The 15981-nt window shown below is 36.2% G+C and overlaps 1 protein-coding gene and 1 long non-coding RNA gene across 3 annotated transcripts; both read right to left on the bottom strand.

Moving 5' to 3' along the window:
- Positions 1–4399: 4399 nt before the first annotated feature.
- Positions 4400–6766, bottom strand: LOC145616245 (uncharacterized). 2 transcript variants are annotated; one of them, XR_014107609.1, is made up of 3 exons: positions 6482–6766; positions 6187–6394; positions 4400–4494 (listed from the first exon to the last, which is right to left on the bottom strand). It is a non-coding gene; the product is annotated as an uncharacterized LOC145616245 (long non-coding RNA). The 2 variants fall into 2 exon arrangements; XR_014107610.1 differs by having other exon boundaries at positions 4400–4486.
- A 2587-nt stretch (positions 6767–9353) lies between these two features.
- On the bottom strand, positions 9354–14762 carry LOC145617685 (uncharacterized). Its single transcript, XM_081672421.1, has 7 exons — positions 14363–14762; positions 13943–14039; positions 13719–13834; positions 12981–13025; positions 10423–10448; positions 9928–10063; positions 9354–9789 (listed from the first exon to the last, which is right to left on the bottom strand). The coding sequence occupies exons 1-7, from the start codon at positions 14724–14726 to the stop codon at positions 9677–9679; spliced, it is 897 nt and encodes a 298-aa protein (XP_081528547.1). The 5' UTR covers positions 14727–14762; the 3' UTR covers positions 9354–9676.
- Between the last annotated feature and the right edge of the window lie 1219 nt (positions 14763–15981).

Here is a 15981-nt window from a genome sequence, read left to right as displayed (position 1 = left end):
CTCTAGCTCCGGTGCCCATGTGAAATGTTTCTGCAATTAGCACTACCATTTGGTTAACACAATTTAATAGAAAAAAGTAGTTATATATGTATGTGTATAAATACTTAGTTTATAAAAAATTATCGTACACTAAACAAGTTCCACCAATGTTTCTTGGTGCCAGCATCAACCTCCCCGTAATTCCTCCATGGTTCTCGGTAGTAGCCCTGTATTGAACGAGTGATGGCCTTCAGCACAGGACCACCATCTTCGAACCTACGATACACAAATATCATGTATGTAAAGTAATATGAGATAATGATGCACATAAATAATCAAATTCTTTTGAATTAATAATAACATGCTACAAGTTTAGTATTACTACTTACCACAACAGAGAAGGATCCAAGGCCAACCTACCAGACGGGTTAGAGGTTTGCCCCTGCAAAACTGTCGACGTATGCTGCAATTGAGTTTGGGTTTGAGATTGGGTCTGGGTGTTGGGAACACCATTGTCACCCAAGTTCACTGCCTCCTCCTCCTCATTACTATCGTCCTCTTGAGTTGCTGAAGTAGGAACCAACTGACTATCAACCAAATGATAAGGAGGGTGTTCACGTGAATTTCGCTTCTTGGTCCCTTTCACTTGCTTGCCACCAGCCATACCTGAAACTGACATTAGTAACAAAATCCAATAATAATACCAATAGTAATAATCAAATTCGATAACATTTCAAGGCATTTGAACATCATACTTAAGTTACATTTCCATTAAAGTTTGAGTCGTCAAAAACAAAACACAAGTGGAAATACATCATTAGGATCCTAATAATGACTTTCATCATCACTATCATTAAGATCACTATCACTACTAACATCATCAGAACTATCATCAAAAAATAAATCATCGATCTCTTCTTCCTCGCTATCACTAGAACCGACGCTAGATTCATCTTCATGATCGGATACCATGTCATCATCCTCTAATTCATCCTCATCATCAATTAGCAAGTCGTAGTCGGGAATATCATATGGTGGACATAATGTTGAAGATTCTTCAACCGTGGTTTCCTGCAAAAAGGATAAGTCCACTGGAGCATCAACAACCGACCTTGCATGTGTCTTAAAAACAGCCCACCATTGAAGTCGATCCCTTTTCAGGCTCGGGTATGATGAAAAGTACACCTGACTTACTTAGTAAGTCAAGACGAATGGGTCGTATTTCGGGTATTTCTTAGTATGATTTACCTCCACAAGTTTGTAGTGTTCATGTATGTTCATACCCCTAATAGAGTCCATCCATTTGCACTTGAGCAACATAGTCTTGTATTCTTTCTCGGGGCCTGTATACACAAGTTCTATTATGTCATCTAACATACCAAAATACTCGCCTCCATCCGCACTTGACACACTAACACCATAATTCATAGTGGATTTGAATTTGCCATAGTCATGAGTATGAAAATTGAATCCGTTGACAAATATTTGACTCCAAGTGCGTACACGCTTGAAAGGACGCATAGCCAAAGCTTGCAAGACATCGGATCTTGGTTTTTCTTCAACCACCTATCAATGTATGATGAATGAACATAACAAAGTGTTATTGAAATTACGGTGGAAAATCAACTTATCGTAATAAGTGTAGTTTAGAAATAAATCAATCACCTTTTTATGAAACCAATCCGGAAAATCAACTTCGAATTTTTCCATTACTTCTTCTCTACGCAAAGAAGGTCGAGTACTAAGAATGTGGTCCTCAAACCTTCTGTTAGGTGGATATCAAGTGTTAGGCTTTGTTAAGTCAATCATTTGTTTGTAAATTATTGTGTTAATAATGGAGTTACCTTTCATAATCACCTAAAATGCCGCTGTTTGATAACACAAACAAGTGAGCCCGCTCAAGTTCATTGTCATCTAGAAAACGAGTTTTACCCTCATCTGGCACTCGACCACTATCAACCGAGAATAGTTCAGGGACTTCATCTTCATTGAAGATGGGCTCAACATCGGCATTGACATTTCGGCCAAGATCTCTTGTTTTGGTGTCAATGGTTTCTTGAAAGTAATGTGAGCAGAAGTTTGCGATCTCTTCGGTAAGGTAGGCGTTGCATATTGAACCTTCAACACGGCCCTTGTTACCGATCTTCCTTTTTATATGATTGAGGAATCTAAATTTGCAATTATAAAAGTGTAAACTGGTTAAGAGTATAAATTTATAGAGAAATGAGTTGATAATGTTTAAAAGGAAGCACTTTGAAAATAAGATAATGTTACCTTTCGAATGGATACATCCATCGATATTGAACAGGACCACATAACTTGCCCTCTAACGGCAAATGCATTGGTAAGTGCTCCATGGAGTTAAAGAATGAGGGTGGAAAAATCTTTTCAAGCTTGCAAAGAATCTCAGCAATGTTTTCCTCTAATCGCTCCATATCACTAACTTTGATTGTATAGCAACATAAGTCGCGAAAGAATTGACTAATCTCAGTAATTGCATTCCAAACATGGGTAGGCAACAACTCTTTCAAAGAAATTGGCAACAACCTTTCCATAAACACATGACAATCATGGCTTTTCATCCCATGGAGCTTACATGCTTGCAAATCAACACATCTACTAAGGTTCGAAGCATAACCATCGGGAAACCTTAGTTGACGAACCCACTCACACAAAACCTTTCTCTGAGCCTTGTCAAGAGAGAATGGAGCCTTTGGCATGGTCTCTTTCCCTCTATCATCCTCCTCAAGATGGAGTTGTGGCCGTTTGCAATACTTGGCAATGTCTTTTCTAGCGGCTGGAGTGTCACAAGTATGCTTTTTCACATCCATAATAGTGTGAATGAGTTGATCGAAAAAATTCTTTTCAATGTGCATGACATCTAAGTTGTGACGAACGAGCAGATGCTTCCAATACGGAAGTTCCCAAAGAGTGCTTTGCTTAAACCAACCCTTTTTTGCCTTTTTCAACCTTTTAAGTGCTTCTGGGCCATCAGTTGCCTTAGGAAGATTTTTGACACATTCCCACAACTCTTCCCCTGACATGATGTGTGGAGGTTCTCCATTTTCCACTTTGTTTCTACAAAATGCAGATTTACTCTTTCGAAATGGGTGATCGGAAGAAAGAAATTGCCGGTGGCAATCAAACCAAGAAACTTTTCCACCATGATTAAGCCAAAACGCTTTGCTCTTTTCCATGCAATACGGGCAAGCTTTCTTACCGGCTGTAGACCATCCAGACAACATACCATAAGCAGGGAAGTCACTAATAGTCCATAAAACGGCTGCTCGAAGGTTGAAATTTTGTTTCCTTGAAATATCATAAGTATTTACACCCACTTCCCACAATTGTTTCAACACTTCAATAAGTGGTTGCATATACACATCTAAATTCCCCTTCGGATTTCTAGGACCGGGAACAAGCAAGGAAAGGAACATGAATTGTCTTTTCATACACATAGATGGAGGCAAGTTATAAGGGGTCAAAATGACCGGCCAGCAAGAATATTGACCCCCAAACTTACCATGGGGAGCAAACCCGTCTGTACACATCCCAAGACGAACATTTCGAGGTTCAGAGGCAAACTCAGGAAAAGACCTATCTAGGTGTTTCCATGCTTCACTGTCACTGGGGTGTGCCATTGTGCCTTGGACTCGAGGATTCTTAGAGTGCCAAGTCATTTCCTCAGAAATGTTTATAGTTGCAAATATCCTTTGCAATCTTGGTGTGATTGGGAAATATATTAGGACATTCAAAGGCACTAAACTCCCTTTAGAAGTCCTCTTGTATCGATCGGTACCACACACCTTGCACGTAGACAACTCTGCATCCTCCTTCCAAAACAACATACAACCTTTCGGACATGCATGAATCTTCTTATGAGGAAGCTCTAATCCCTTAACAATCTTCTTCACCTCATAGAATGTTTGGCCCATGTGGTTGTTGTTAGGAATTGCTTCACTCATCAAAGAAGCAAATCCATCAACACACCTGTGCGGCAAGTTATACTCACACTTTAGGCTAGTAATTCTAGAGGCCATCTCTAACACAGACATAGAACTCCCTTCGTATAGAGGTTGATCAGCTGCCTTCAACATGTCCAAAAATTGCTTAGCTTGTGTGTTTGGCTCTTCCTCTTGATCACTCGGCTCTCCCGTACCTAGTTGGTCTTGATCATGACCAAGAGCATCCACAACCATTTCACGATATGTATTAGAATGGTCTTGGGGGGGATCGGGAAACCCTTCACCGTGACACATCCACTCATGGTAATCATCTACAAAACCCTTGCCATATAAATGAACTTTAACCGTGTCCGGATCATGGAGACGTAAGTTCTTGCATTTGACACAAGGGCATCTAACTTCATTGGGGTTACTGCTCTCGGGATGATCTTTGCAATACTTCATGAATTCATCAGCCCCTTTCAAAAACTCAGGCTTAAGCTTATGCCCATCCAACCTGTCATACATCCAACTACGCTCCCTTCTTTTCATGGTTACAACTTCTACACAGCTTATGCATGTAATCACATTAGTCACAAAACAACTAACAATAGTGCAAAAAATGATAACAAGGATCCAAAATGACACTTAAAATGCATATAAACAAGTTACTTACATGTATAATTATATATGTGTATATGAACTATACTAAATACATATACTATAAAATTAATAACATATAGTAAAAATTAAACTACTATATATAACAACATATTTAAACTAGACTAGCATACATAGCTAGATATATAAACTCAACAATCTTCTAACAAATAATGTTGTCATAATCTTTTCTGTTTATAAATATGGAATTCTATTATTAGATGTCAATATCTGTATGTGAAAATTTGTGTTTTCACACCTTCACTCATGGTTGATTTAGCTTGTTGACCAGTTATGCCAAATTTCATTATGCTTCCTGCTTTCTAATTTCGCGTCCCTTATTGGAAGCTGTTCCAGTTTAGCGTTCACATGGATTTATTAAAGCTTGAATGCAACAGCTTATCAATATGACAATTTCATAATGTACAGAGAGGGAATATAAGCATATCATCCACAATTAATTTCAATAGTTGTTTCAGTTTTAATTAATTACCCATTTTCATCCATGTTTAGCTGCATTGCGCATTGCATTCAGATGCAGATTCAGAGAGGGAATATAAGCATATCATCCACAATCCCCCAAGTTATGTAGGAATTGTAGCTAATGTTATCTTGTTTTTTTTCGAGTCCATGGCATTGTTTTGTGATCTTATATAAACTAGTGCTACAAATTCTCTTATTAACTCCTGGCCCATATATAAAAGCTGTATTAGACTATTAGCCATCATAGAGTCCAGTTATAGATTCCAGTTTCCACATTAGAGACAAAATTTTCCGCTTTTTGACATTAGGTTACCTGCCCTATAGGCTATAATTGTGTGATAATCTTTAATACAGTATAAATCAACTATTCATTTATTAATTAAGGAGTAATATACTAAAATTTATGCCTAATCAAAAAAAAAAAAAAAAAAAAAAAAAAAAAAAAAAAAAAAAAACTAATATGCTAATAAGGCCATTATAGAGTCCAATTATAGATTCCAGTTTCCACTCTAGAGGCAAAATTTTCCGCTTTTTGACATTAGGTTACCTGCCCTATAATTGTGTGATAATCATTAATACAGTATAAATCAACTAGTCATTTGTTAATTAAGGAGTAATATACTAATAAGCAATGATTGCCAATTGCTAGTCATAATATAAAAAACACTGGGATTGGGATCTTATATACTTGTATGACTCATTGAACATTTAACCATTAGTTAGACAATACTACGGTAGTGTAAAGAGTTAGTGATCATACCAATTTAAAAACCAAACATTTCCTAGACATAATGGAAGATCATCTAACATAATATACTAATCCTAGTCCTAACATCAATACACCATCTCCATCACCACATGTAGTGATCTTCCCTTTACCAATCCAAGCTCCAGTCAACTGTATGCTTAAACTAGCCGATCTCATTCTATCCCTCAGCCCTGCCCCTGTCTCTGTCACCTTCCTCACCACTGAATTTCTACACAATTAATTTGTTTCTACACAATTAATTTGTTTCATCCCCAAAACACACCAAAAAATAAATTAATTTGTACCATTTTTGCTACTAATAACTAACATACATATAAAACTATAAGTACATTGGAAATAATAACCACTAACCTTTGAATTTGACCTATTTTTTGAGGAGCAAACACAGTAGATCTACAAATCCTAAAAAAAAGAGTGAATTAAAAAATTAAAATTACAAAACTTAGGGTTTATGGGTAATTAATTAAAACTGAAAAAAAAACAAAAATAGAATTACCTGGGCCTATGAACGAAGGTGTGCTGGAGGGAGAAGGTGAGCTTGTGGCGGCCGGCGGTGGATCTGAGGTGGAAGATTGTCGGTTAGCCATGAGGTGGTGGGCCGGAAAACGAAATTCAAAAAAAAAAAAAAAGTCGAAAGAAGGAGTACCTGGTGGCCGACGGTCGACGAGTTGAGGGGGAGGAGGAGTGTCGTCGGTGGAGCTGCGGCGGAGGGGGAGCAGCGGCAGAGGGCGGCTGATTCTCTCTCCTTCCCCTTCTCTCTCTCTCCTTCTCCTTTTGTTCGAAAATGCCCAAATGTTTCTGAGGTTTTTTTTTTCTTTAAGTCCAAACGATTTCCGATGGCTATTCCTATGGATAAAAGCCATCGGAAATTATATTTCCTATGGACATAATCCATCGGAAATTCTATTTCCGACGGCTATTCCTATGGATAAAAGCCGTCGGAAATTTCCTATGGCTAATTATCCATCGGAAATATTTTTTCGAATTTTAAATTTTAAAAAACACATTTCCTATGGAAAAAAACCATCGCAAAAAATTAGTTCCTACGGCTTATTAAACCATCGTAAGTTTCCGATGGCTAAATCCATCGGAAACTTTTTTTTCCATCGGAAAAATACGATGGGTTTCTAAACCATCGGAATTTCAAAATTTTCCGACGGTTTTTATAGGACATCGGAATTGTTCCATCGGAAATAAGCCATTTTCTTGTAGTGTTTCTCCCGAAAAAGAAAGACGCGAAATAAATAAATAAATAAATAAATTCAAAGTGTTTGATGGTGCATGTTGAATGAGCTTAATCAAGTATATGCGTTTGATGCTATCTCTCAAGGTGGAAGGATTAATCCATCCTAGACAATCTTAGTTGAAAGTATTTAGGTAACCTAGGCGCGGAGGCTAAATACTTCATACTTTGTGATGCAATGATGATTATGATTGATGAGTGATGTTGATATAACAAGGCATGCTTTGACGTTGTGTTAAGATTTCATGACAAAGGGTTCCTAAGGGAAGGACTATTTGGTCATGTATCTGTGCAGTGTGTGAAAATGACACTAAAGTTATGCTGCGAAGGCTAAGTGTATAGAAAAGTATTTTGAAAAAAGTCAAAAGATGGTGACTCTTAGGTTGAGTAAGCTAACAATGTAGGGATCAAGCCCCCAAGTCTAGCTCTAAGTAGATAGGGATGACATAGGAGATCCCTTGATATGATCATGGTGTGGGTGTGTGAATGTGAATATGAATGCATTTTTATTACGGCCGCACCTCTTTGTAGGTTGCCTACGTATCCGTTAGGAATCAGGCCGAACGTAGCTCTAGCCAAATCTCGCACAAGTGTGTGTATACCTCAAAAAGGTCTTTTTAAGGGTTGTAATGTAGTTAGGATAAAGGTTGAAGAAAAAGGGGATAAAGGCTCAAGACCCTAGATAAGCCCCAAGGTGTGCAACTTTGCTTTTGAATCTTACTATTTTCATGCTTGAGGTTTTATACTTGCTCTCCTTATTTTTTGCATTTTTATTATGATATATTTGAATATCTTTTTTACTAAGTGTGGGCAATATCGATCATGCGGTCTATCACTCACTGGCATTCATGTTTCTCAGGCACGGTACCAAGCACTCGATAAGAGACGCAATCTAAGACGTGTACTTATCAAAGATATTTTCATATCAAAGACATTGGAACACTTGCCCTTTTACACACTTTCATTTATTTTTATTTGCTTATTTTTTGCTATTTTATTCACTCAAGCTTTTGTTCTCTGAAAATTGCCTAAATTGCACACCATCGCATCACAAGGTTAGGTAGATGTGAGTTGAAGAAAGAAAGGTCAGTCGTTAGATGAGGCTCAAAGTAGTTTATCAAGAAAGGTGATTGTATTTTTGAAGGGTAAAAGGTATAATATGGCTACAAGGGGTGCCTCTAATCATGGGTATACCTTGTGCTTAGTTTGATATATATATATATATATATATATATATATATATATATATATATATATATATATATATATATATATATATATATATATATATATATATATATATATATATATATATATATATACATATTATATATACATATACATATTATATATATGTATATACATATTATATATGTACATATATATGTATATACATATTATATATGTACATATATATGTATATATACATATATACGTATATAGTTAACGAGGGTTTTACCTACTTACCTAGTAAGGTTTTAACGAGGCATCTCACACCCCATTTCATGTAGGGCTGGCAATACCTGACCCGACCTGATAACCCAAACGAACCCGACCCGAGGTTATTGAGAAAAACCCGAATCCGAATAAACCCGAATCCGACCTGATTTGACCAAAATTTCATATTTGTAATAATATTAAGTTTTACACTAATTTTGATTGTTTCTAAGCATAACTCGAAATCTAACCCGAACCCGACCCACTGACCCGAATTGCCACCCCTAATTTCATGTGAATATTCAAGGGAGAGTGTTGAGAAAAATTACAAGTGAAGTTCACATGAGCATGCATGTAAACTAGTACAATAATTTGTAACAAAGTATAATCATGCAAAATATTTTAATAAGAAAATTTGCCTATAAAAAGGCAAGTTCACTATTTTGAACTACACAAGGAAAAATAACCAGTCACTTCTTCACTTTTTACTCTCCAATATCCTTTCTATTGGTAAAAATATTTAACACGACTCAAGTAATTTGTCTCTCTTTTTCTTGTATTTAAGTTACACGCACACAAAGTTAAGTGTACCAATTGCAAGCCAATTCATCACATGCTCTATCAACAACTTTCAAGTATCATCGACAATTACTGCAATTGGTGGCTTTGATACACTCACAGAAATTCGTTTTGTAATAATCACAAATGCCTCCTTAATAAGCAGTGCAGAAAATCATTTATGATAGAGCAAGTGTCTTCACGTGCCATTCCAGAAACTACCTTGAATTATCCTAACTTCCCAAGGTGCTACTCTATGCGTAAATCACAAGCCAGCAAAGAGAGAAATGGGTCAACTGAAGGCTAAAAACATGTCTTGACTCATAAATTACAGAATTAGTGCAAAGTCCTGGTGCCTCCTGTTCCTCTTTGATAGCTACATGTGCACATGCAACTAAAAATGTTATCCGTTGCATGATAACTGATAGCACCTCAGATCTTTCCACAAGTCATTAATTACTAAATTAGCATACAGATTTCACTACACCACTATCAGCATATTCATTTCTATATTTTCACCGTCCTGCAGCAAGCAGCATCGAACACCTACAACATGCATAGGCAAGGATAGTGACCAAAAAGCCAACCCTAGAAATCTTCTACTCAAGGTTGTTCCTTGCTTCCTTGATCTCCTTTTGAGTCCTCATTATCTATCAAGCCTCGAATCTTAACATCATAGAATACCTCTTCAACTCTTTTCAAGTCATACTTCATACCTGTGATGAGAAAAAAGGGGACAATGCTTAGACAGGTCAATATTGATGCAAACAATTACAAACTTTGGACTCTATTAACAGACTCTTATACAAAATGCAGGCACAGATGAGACAAAAGGAAAGTTCAGGTGTACACACCATCAAACTTTTTGCGCAAAAAGTCATTACGAAGGTTTAGCATCCGAAAGGCAGCATGGAGATCAGTCAAGAAGTTCAACACCTTCCTTGGAGAATCATAGTCTCCGTAAGTCACTCTATTGATCACATACCTAGGCTGCAGTAAACAGACTATGTCAGTGGCCACCATCATCATACATAATGCAAACAAAAAGAACAGAAGTAGGCACCATCTATACAAGCCAGACCTTGTCAGACCATTGTAACAGCCAAGACTAAAGCAAATTACACTTCATTAATAGTAGAGGTCAGTGTCCCATTGAAACAATCAATAAAAATTATCTGATAAGTATATACCAACAGTAAAGAGCACCTCAGAAATCATTAATGCCTATTTAGCAAACTTGACACGAAACAAGTTTCCAGGCAATTGCGCTATATTGCTTTCTTTCAAGCACAGTCATGCACATGTTAACAAGAACATATTGAAAAAACAACTTGAAGCAGAAATATTACCAGTTCGTTGGACATGAAACAGATTCCTGCAGAAAGTAATTTATATTACATCAGTAAACATAATCAGCAAGCTGTTAATCAGCTAATTTAAGAATAACAAGGTTATTTTTAGCACAAAACTGGCAAACATAAGTGAAACATTAAAAAGCTTAACATACTTTTAACGAAAAAGCTCTTTGAAAATTTCTTTTTATTCCTTTTATTAGTACTTGAAAGTTTTAATGTTAAAAGCCAAAAATTGCATGTCCAGTAACAGTGTTAGAGCAGAATACATAAAGGAAATGGGGTTCTAAAAGTATTCTAGAGAGTAAACTTCACAAATGATTATATACCTAAAATTGTGAGTCTATTAACGAAAAGGGAAAAGTGCAAAACTGATTTTTAACCTTCGGATTTTCCCACATCTTAAAGTAAAGTCTATCCAATCTCATGTTTTCAAATGGTCAAAGCCATCAATTTTACTTTTGAAATTTCCTTTGCAAGTTATTTTTCAATATACAGAGAGCATCTGTTCCAATATATTGGCTTGAAAAAGTATCAGCTTGTTTATAACTTGGCCAAAGTGAGAGTAAGTGGTATTACTGAAAGAACAATATGTAGATGAGATAAGAGCAGAGCATGATAAGGGATTTATCAGTAGGAATTGACATCATTACAGCACTAGTATTGGCAGAAAACATAAGAATTAATGGTGATTATATTGGGAATATGAGGACTACACTAATCTTGAATGATAATTCCACTTTTGAAAGGTGGATTCTCTCCCAAGTATGAGCTTTCGAGAGCCTTACTCTCTCCCTATAACTAAAGATGGAAATATCCAGTGGACAGCACTAGTAATGGCAGAAAACATAAGAATTAATGGTGATTATATTGGTAATGTGAGGACTACACTAATCTTTATTGATAATTCCACTTTTGAGAATCGGAGATTGTGGCAGGTCCAATAGATTGGATCAGGGTGCTAGTGTTTGTTAATGTACAAGTAATTTCAACTTAATTCCTGAAGTTTATTATTAATTTAAACCAAGAAGAATGACTGATAAATTAAAGATATGAGGTGTGACAGTGTGTTTGGAGGTGGTACAAGGGCCAATGGATTGAATTACGGTGCTAATGTTTGTTATGTTACGAGTAATTTCAATGTAATTCCAGAAATTTATTATTATTTTGAACCAAGAACAATGACTAAGATATACTATGCAAATGAGGTGTTAAAGTGTGTTTGGAGTCTCATGCATGCAAGACACTGCTCTCATACAATCAAAAGGCATATCCAAGAGCTGTCAGATAGACCACGTCAACATGGAGTAGGTTTGGTGTATTCTTTTGATGATATAACATTAAAACCTGTGTTTACCTCAAAGCTTTGTAGGCTAAGAAAAAATTATTCACAACTGCAGGAGTCACACTAAGGTTCAACCAAGAATTTTAAGCGAGTGAGGGGCCAGATGATGAGAAGTCGTACAGCAGGCATGGGTCCGCAAACCACAGTAGCGTTCCCCATCTTCCCTGTACTCCTTCCCTACCTTCTCTCCCCCCCCCCCCCGGAAAAACAAAAATTAAGCTACAATGTTTTTCCCTTTTCCTCATTTATTTTTGTAGACTATTTTTTGTCACATCCCATGACATCAGCCCCCACTTATGGGATTAAGGCTTTTGATTGATTGATTGATTTTTGGGTCATTGCTACAATTCAACTTTCGGGACCAAGCTTCACAGAACTAGTGTCAACAAGTTGGTTCTAGCCTCTAGGACTAACTTGGACACCACAACCTTTTTTAAGGTAGAAATTGGAGATAGAATACAACTCCAAATAGTATTAACTAAAGCAAACTGTACTCTATTGGTTAATATTTCGGCTTCAAACTATCACACGCTGGAAAAATGTAAAACATGCAAAGTGCTCTGAGAAAAAGGCACAACACAGAGATAAGGAATACGACAATGGGAGAATTTAAGCAAACCAAAGTACAATACTAAAGCAAAAAAATCCTTAGCTAAAAAGAAGTAACATACTTCTTAAGTTTTCTCTTTTTGTTTAATATATATCTGGTCGCATTTTAATAGTATGTGTTGTAGTAGCTATTAAATCCCAGATTTATAATAAAAAATCAAACCAGGAATAGTATACAAGTTATCTTAAAGAGCATAATATACTAAATGACATTTGTTACTTGGCACCAGATAGAGTATATCAGATATCATATGAATTAAACAGTATACCAGGACATGATTACAAAAGGAATACTTATCAATAATAAACTAAAAATGTATTCAGTACTCTGCAATCAACATCCCCTGTAGCATCCAGACCCAAGTATAAGAACAAGATAAAACATGCCAATTCACACCTAAAGCTATAACATATGCATTAGAAAACGCACCAGCAATTCATTACCAATGGAAGTTTTGTTCAAAGAACATGAAAAATATAATCAAGGAATAAGGTGACAGTAGCAGGCACATCGTTTTACCCAGAGAGAGAGAGAGAGAGAGAGAGAAAAAAGGAATTAGAAGGGCATTTGTGCACACAAGGTACAGTTATTATTACTCACCTACTAAATAATCTTCAACATCCAGACCAAAATCAGGAGAATTCACTGCAAACCACCAATAAAACAAGTGTTTCAATTAGTATTAGGGAGTGCTATGTATACCAGAAATTTGGGCAACACGCCCAACAGTAAGAGAGCATATCATGGTTTTCCAGACAGTTTTGTAAAGACTCCAAACAACTTCCAACTCTCCAAGAAGATCAAATTCTAATTATCTCCAAACTGATCAACAACACTCCAATTTCTAAAGCTAGTCAATTTCCATCACCATATTTATATGCAAGAAAAATGTGCTAATCAACAAAATTTACTATTAAAAGTTAACGATAACGGGCCATATTATCCATTGTGACACAAGTGAACAAGACCAAACCTGAACACAAATATATCATGAATATTTATGTAAAACCCATATTTCCTACTACTATTTCACTGCTACACAGCACAATAATGCTATGCTTAATCCAACATGGAAAAAGATAATGCTGTTGTTCCCAATGTTGTCCATCTTCTAGTCACATGTACCTAAATTTCCATATAGGAATTACTAATATAGTAATCCTAACTCAGAACAAATTTATAATAACCCCAAGCTATATAAGGTACTACATTTTAAGTGAAAATCTTTCCGAAATTCCACAGCAAACCTAGACTGGCATCTTAAACAACATCTGGATATGACACATTAACAACAATGCAAATTGATTGCTAACATGAAAGGTCGAGTATTAAGCTCACATCCAAGCTTCTCTTGTGCTTCAGGATGCAAAAGAAGATTTCCAGTCTCCAACCAATGCATAAAAGCAAGCAATGAAACTACTGTCTGAGTTTCATTCTTCCAATCATTATGATACCTGAGAAAGAAGCAAATGATTAGCACCAGAAACAATCAAAACAACGCCGAACCACAAAATATATGATAGATAATGAAAAGTCCACATTTTTACTTCATATTCACTTACCTATAATACTGACCAGGACAGTCTCGAATGATCTCTGCAAGCCGGTTAAAGTGCTCCTTAAGCGGACCAATTTGTGACGTGGCTTTCTCTAACACCTCTATTTTTTAAATTGAAAAGAACCCAATTAACAAATATAATCAATTATTGATATAAGAACTAAATGCAGCTTATATGACTCAAATTCATAAACTAGTATAGTTCATTCTGAGATTAACTCAAAAGTCTTCACATTATCATTGAATAGAAATATTCCAATTAAAATGTGATACAAAATCAACCATAATTATAGCAATTTAACAATAAAATACACAAAACAAACTCAAAATTCCATAATTTCGTCAAACAGAAGAATACCCAGAAAAAATCAAGGAAAATTGAGAAGTAAGGAAAAAAAAAAAAAAAACGCAATGCAATAAATACCGGCAACAGGGCGAGACTGATGAACAAGAAGAAGATTTGCATGCATGATTCTAGTGACAGACTCAATTTCCAGGGCAACATTTCGAATTCTTTCACGCAAATTGCTAGACTCATCGAGTTGGGTTCGGAAGCTTTCGAACTGGGTGCCTAATGTACCATCAAAAGGGGTAAGATTCCCAGTTTCCGCCATTGAAGATGTAGAAGAAGAGCTTGAAAAAACGCGAAACGCTGAGATTGTTGAGCTTAGAGGAGAGAGAAAGACAGGAATATGAAGGGGTTTTGGGAAAGAAATAGGGAATATTGGGAAAAGGTTAGGGTTTAAGGTCTTTGGCAAAAATTGGGGTATGATTCGAAACGCCTTCATTTTGCGCGGTAGTGAGTTAGGGACTATTGAGTTGGAGTCCCATTCCTTGTTCATATAATCACATATTCTGATGATATTCACATCTAAGAGGGCATGTGGTGGACAACGGCTAATTGACCACATTAGTATTCTCCGTCCCATAATAATTGAAACGCTGGATTTTTTTTCATTATTTATGTATTACTCCTAGTTTTTATCAAAAAAATTTACAAACATAATAAAAATATATTTTACGATAAAATATGTTGTTAGAATGTAAGATATATATATAAAGTTTTATAATACTCCATGATTTTTAAAATAATTTTTATTAATGTTTAATTAAACAAAATAGAGTCAAACTAATGCATCGACATGTGTGTAAAGTTGATTGTATAAGAGCATGGGCATTGGTGAGGTTACTCACCATTCTCCACCTCACTTTTAACTATCTTTTTTATTTATCTTTTTTCCAAATCATCTTCCACCTCACCTTCCACTATCTTAAGCTACTAGTGTGAGTCACCTTATTTATTTATCTACAATGGTGAGGTTTAGGGATGGCAGTGGATCTGGACCCGGTCCGGATCCGTGGATCCAGATCCGTTTTTCACGAATCTGGGTCTTCAAATTTTGGACCCGACGGATCCGGGTCGGATCCGGGTCCTGCTGAAAAAACGGATCTGGATCCGGGTCTGGCCCCCAAACCCGGATCCAGATCCGTTTACCCGTTTTTTTATTTTTCCTATTTTAAAAAAATCTATAATTGTTTGTTTCCTTATTAAAAATGTTGATAATGTTAATATTGATAAACCCCTTTCAAGAGATGAATTTTGGATGCCTCATATCAAATTTACTAGCTCATTTGGAAAATCGTACTTTTATCGTTATTTATAATTTTTATTTCAAAATGTAAGTGTATTAGTTGGTTACTTTGTGTTTTTAGATTAGTTGTATAATTATAATTTAGGTTGAACTTAATAATCCCCGACGGAAGTTTTAAATGCATCTTTTGACCCAAATATTAAATTTTTGCAAAAAATTAGGCAAAATATATTGGACCCGTTTTGGACCCGGATCCGTTGGACCCGTCGGATCTGGATCCGGGTCTTCAGTTTCTAGACCCGACGGATTCGGGTCGGATCTGGATCCTTCATACAAAAACGGATCTGGATCCGGGTCCATCCAGACCCGGTCCAGATCCGACCCGTTGCCATCCCTAATGAGGTTACTCACCATTCTCTCTCCTAACTACCCCATCATTTTATCTTTCTCA

This window comes from Chenopodium album, chromosome 26, assembly GCF_948465745.1.
Source record: "Chenopodium album chromosome 26, dcCheAlbu1.1, whole genome shotgun sequence".
Classification (NCBI taxonomy): domain Eukaryota; kingdom Viridiplantae; phylum Streptophyta; class Magnoliopsida; order Caryophyllales; family Amaranthaceae; genus Chenopodium; species Chenopodium album.
This window is presented reverse-complemented; position numbering and strand designations above follow the sequence as displayed.

Excerpts from the sequence above, each read along its gene's own strand:
- LOC145617685 (XM_081672421.1), bottom strand. The coding sequence starts at position 14,726 with ATGAAGGCGTTTCGAATCATACCCCAATTTTTGCCAAAGACCTTAAAC. Across the intron at positions 13,026-13,718 it reads AGCACAAGAGAAGCTTGGAT|TGAATTCTCCTGATTTTGGT; the intron begins GTGAGCTTAATA and ends GGTGGTTTGCAG. Across the intron at positions 9,790-9,927 it reads TTTGCGCAAAAAGTTTGATG|GTATGAAGTATGACTTGAAA; the intron begins GTGTGTACACCT and ends TTCTCATCACAG.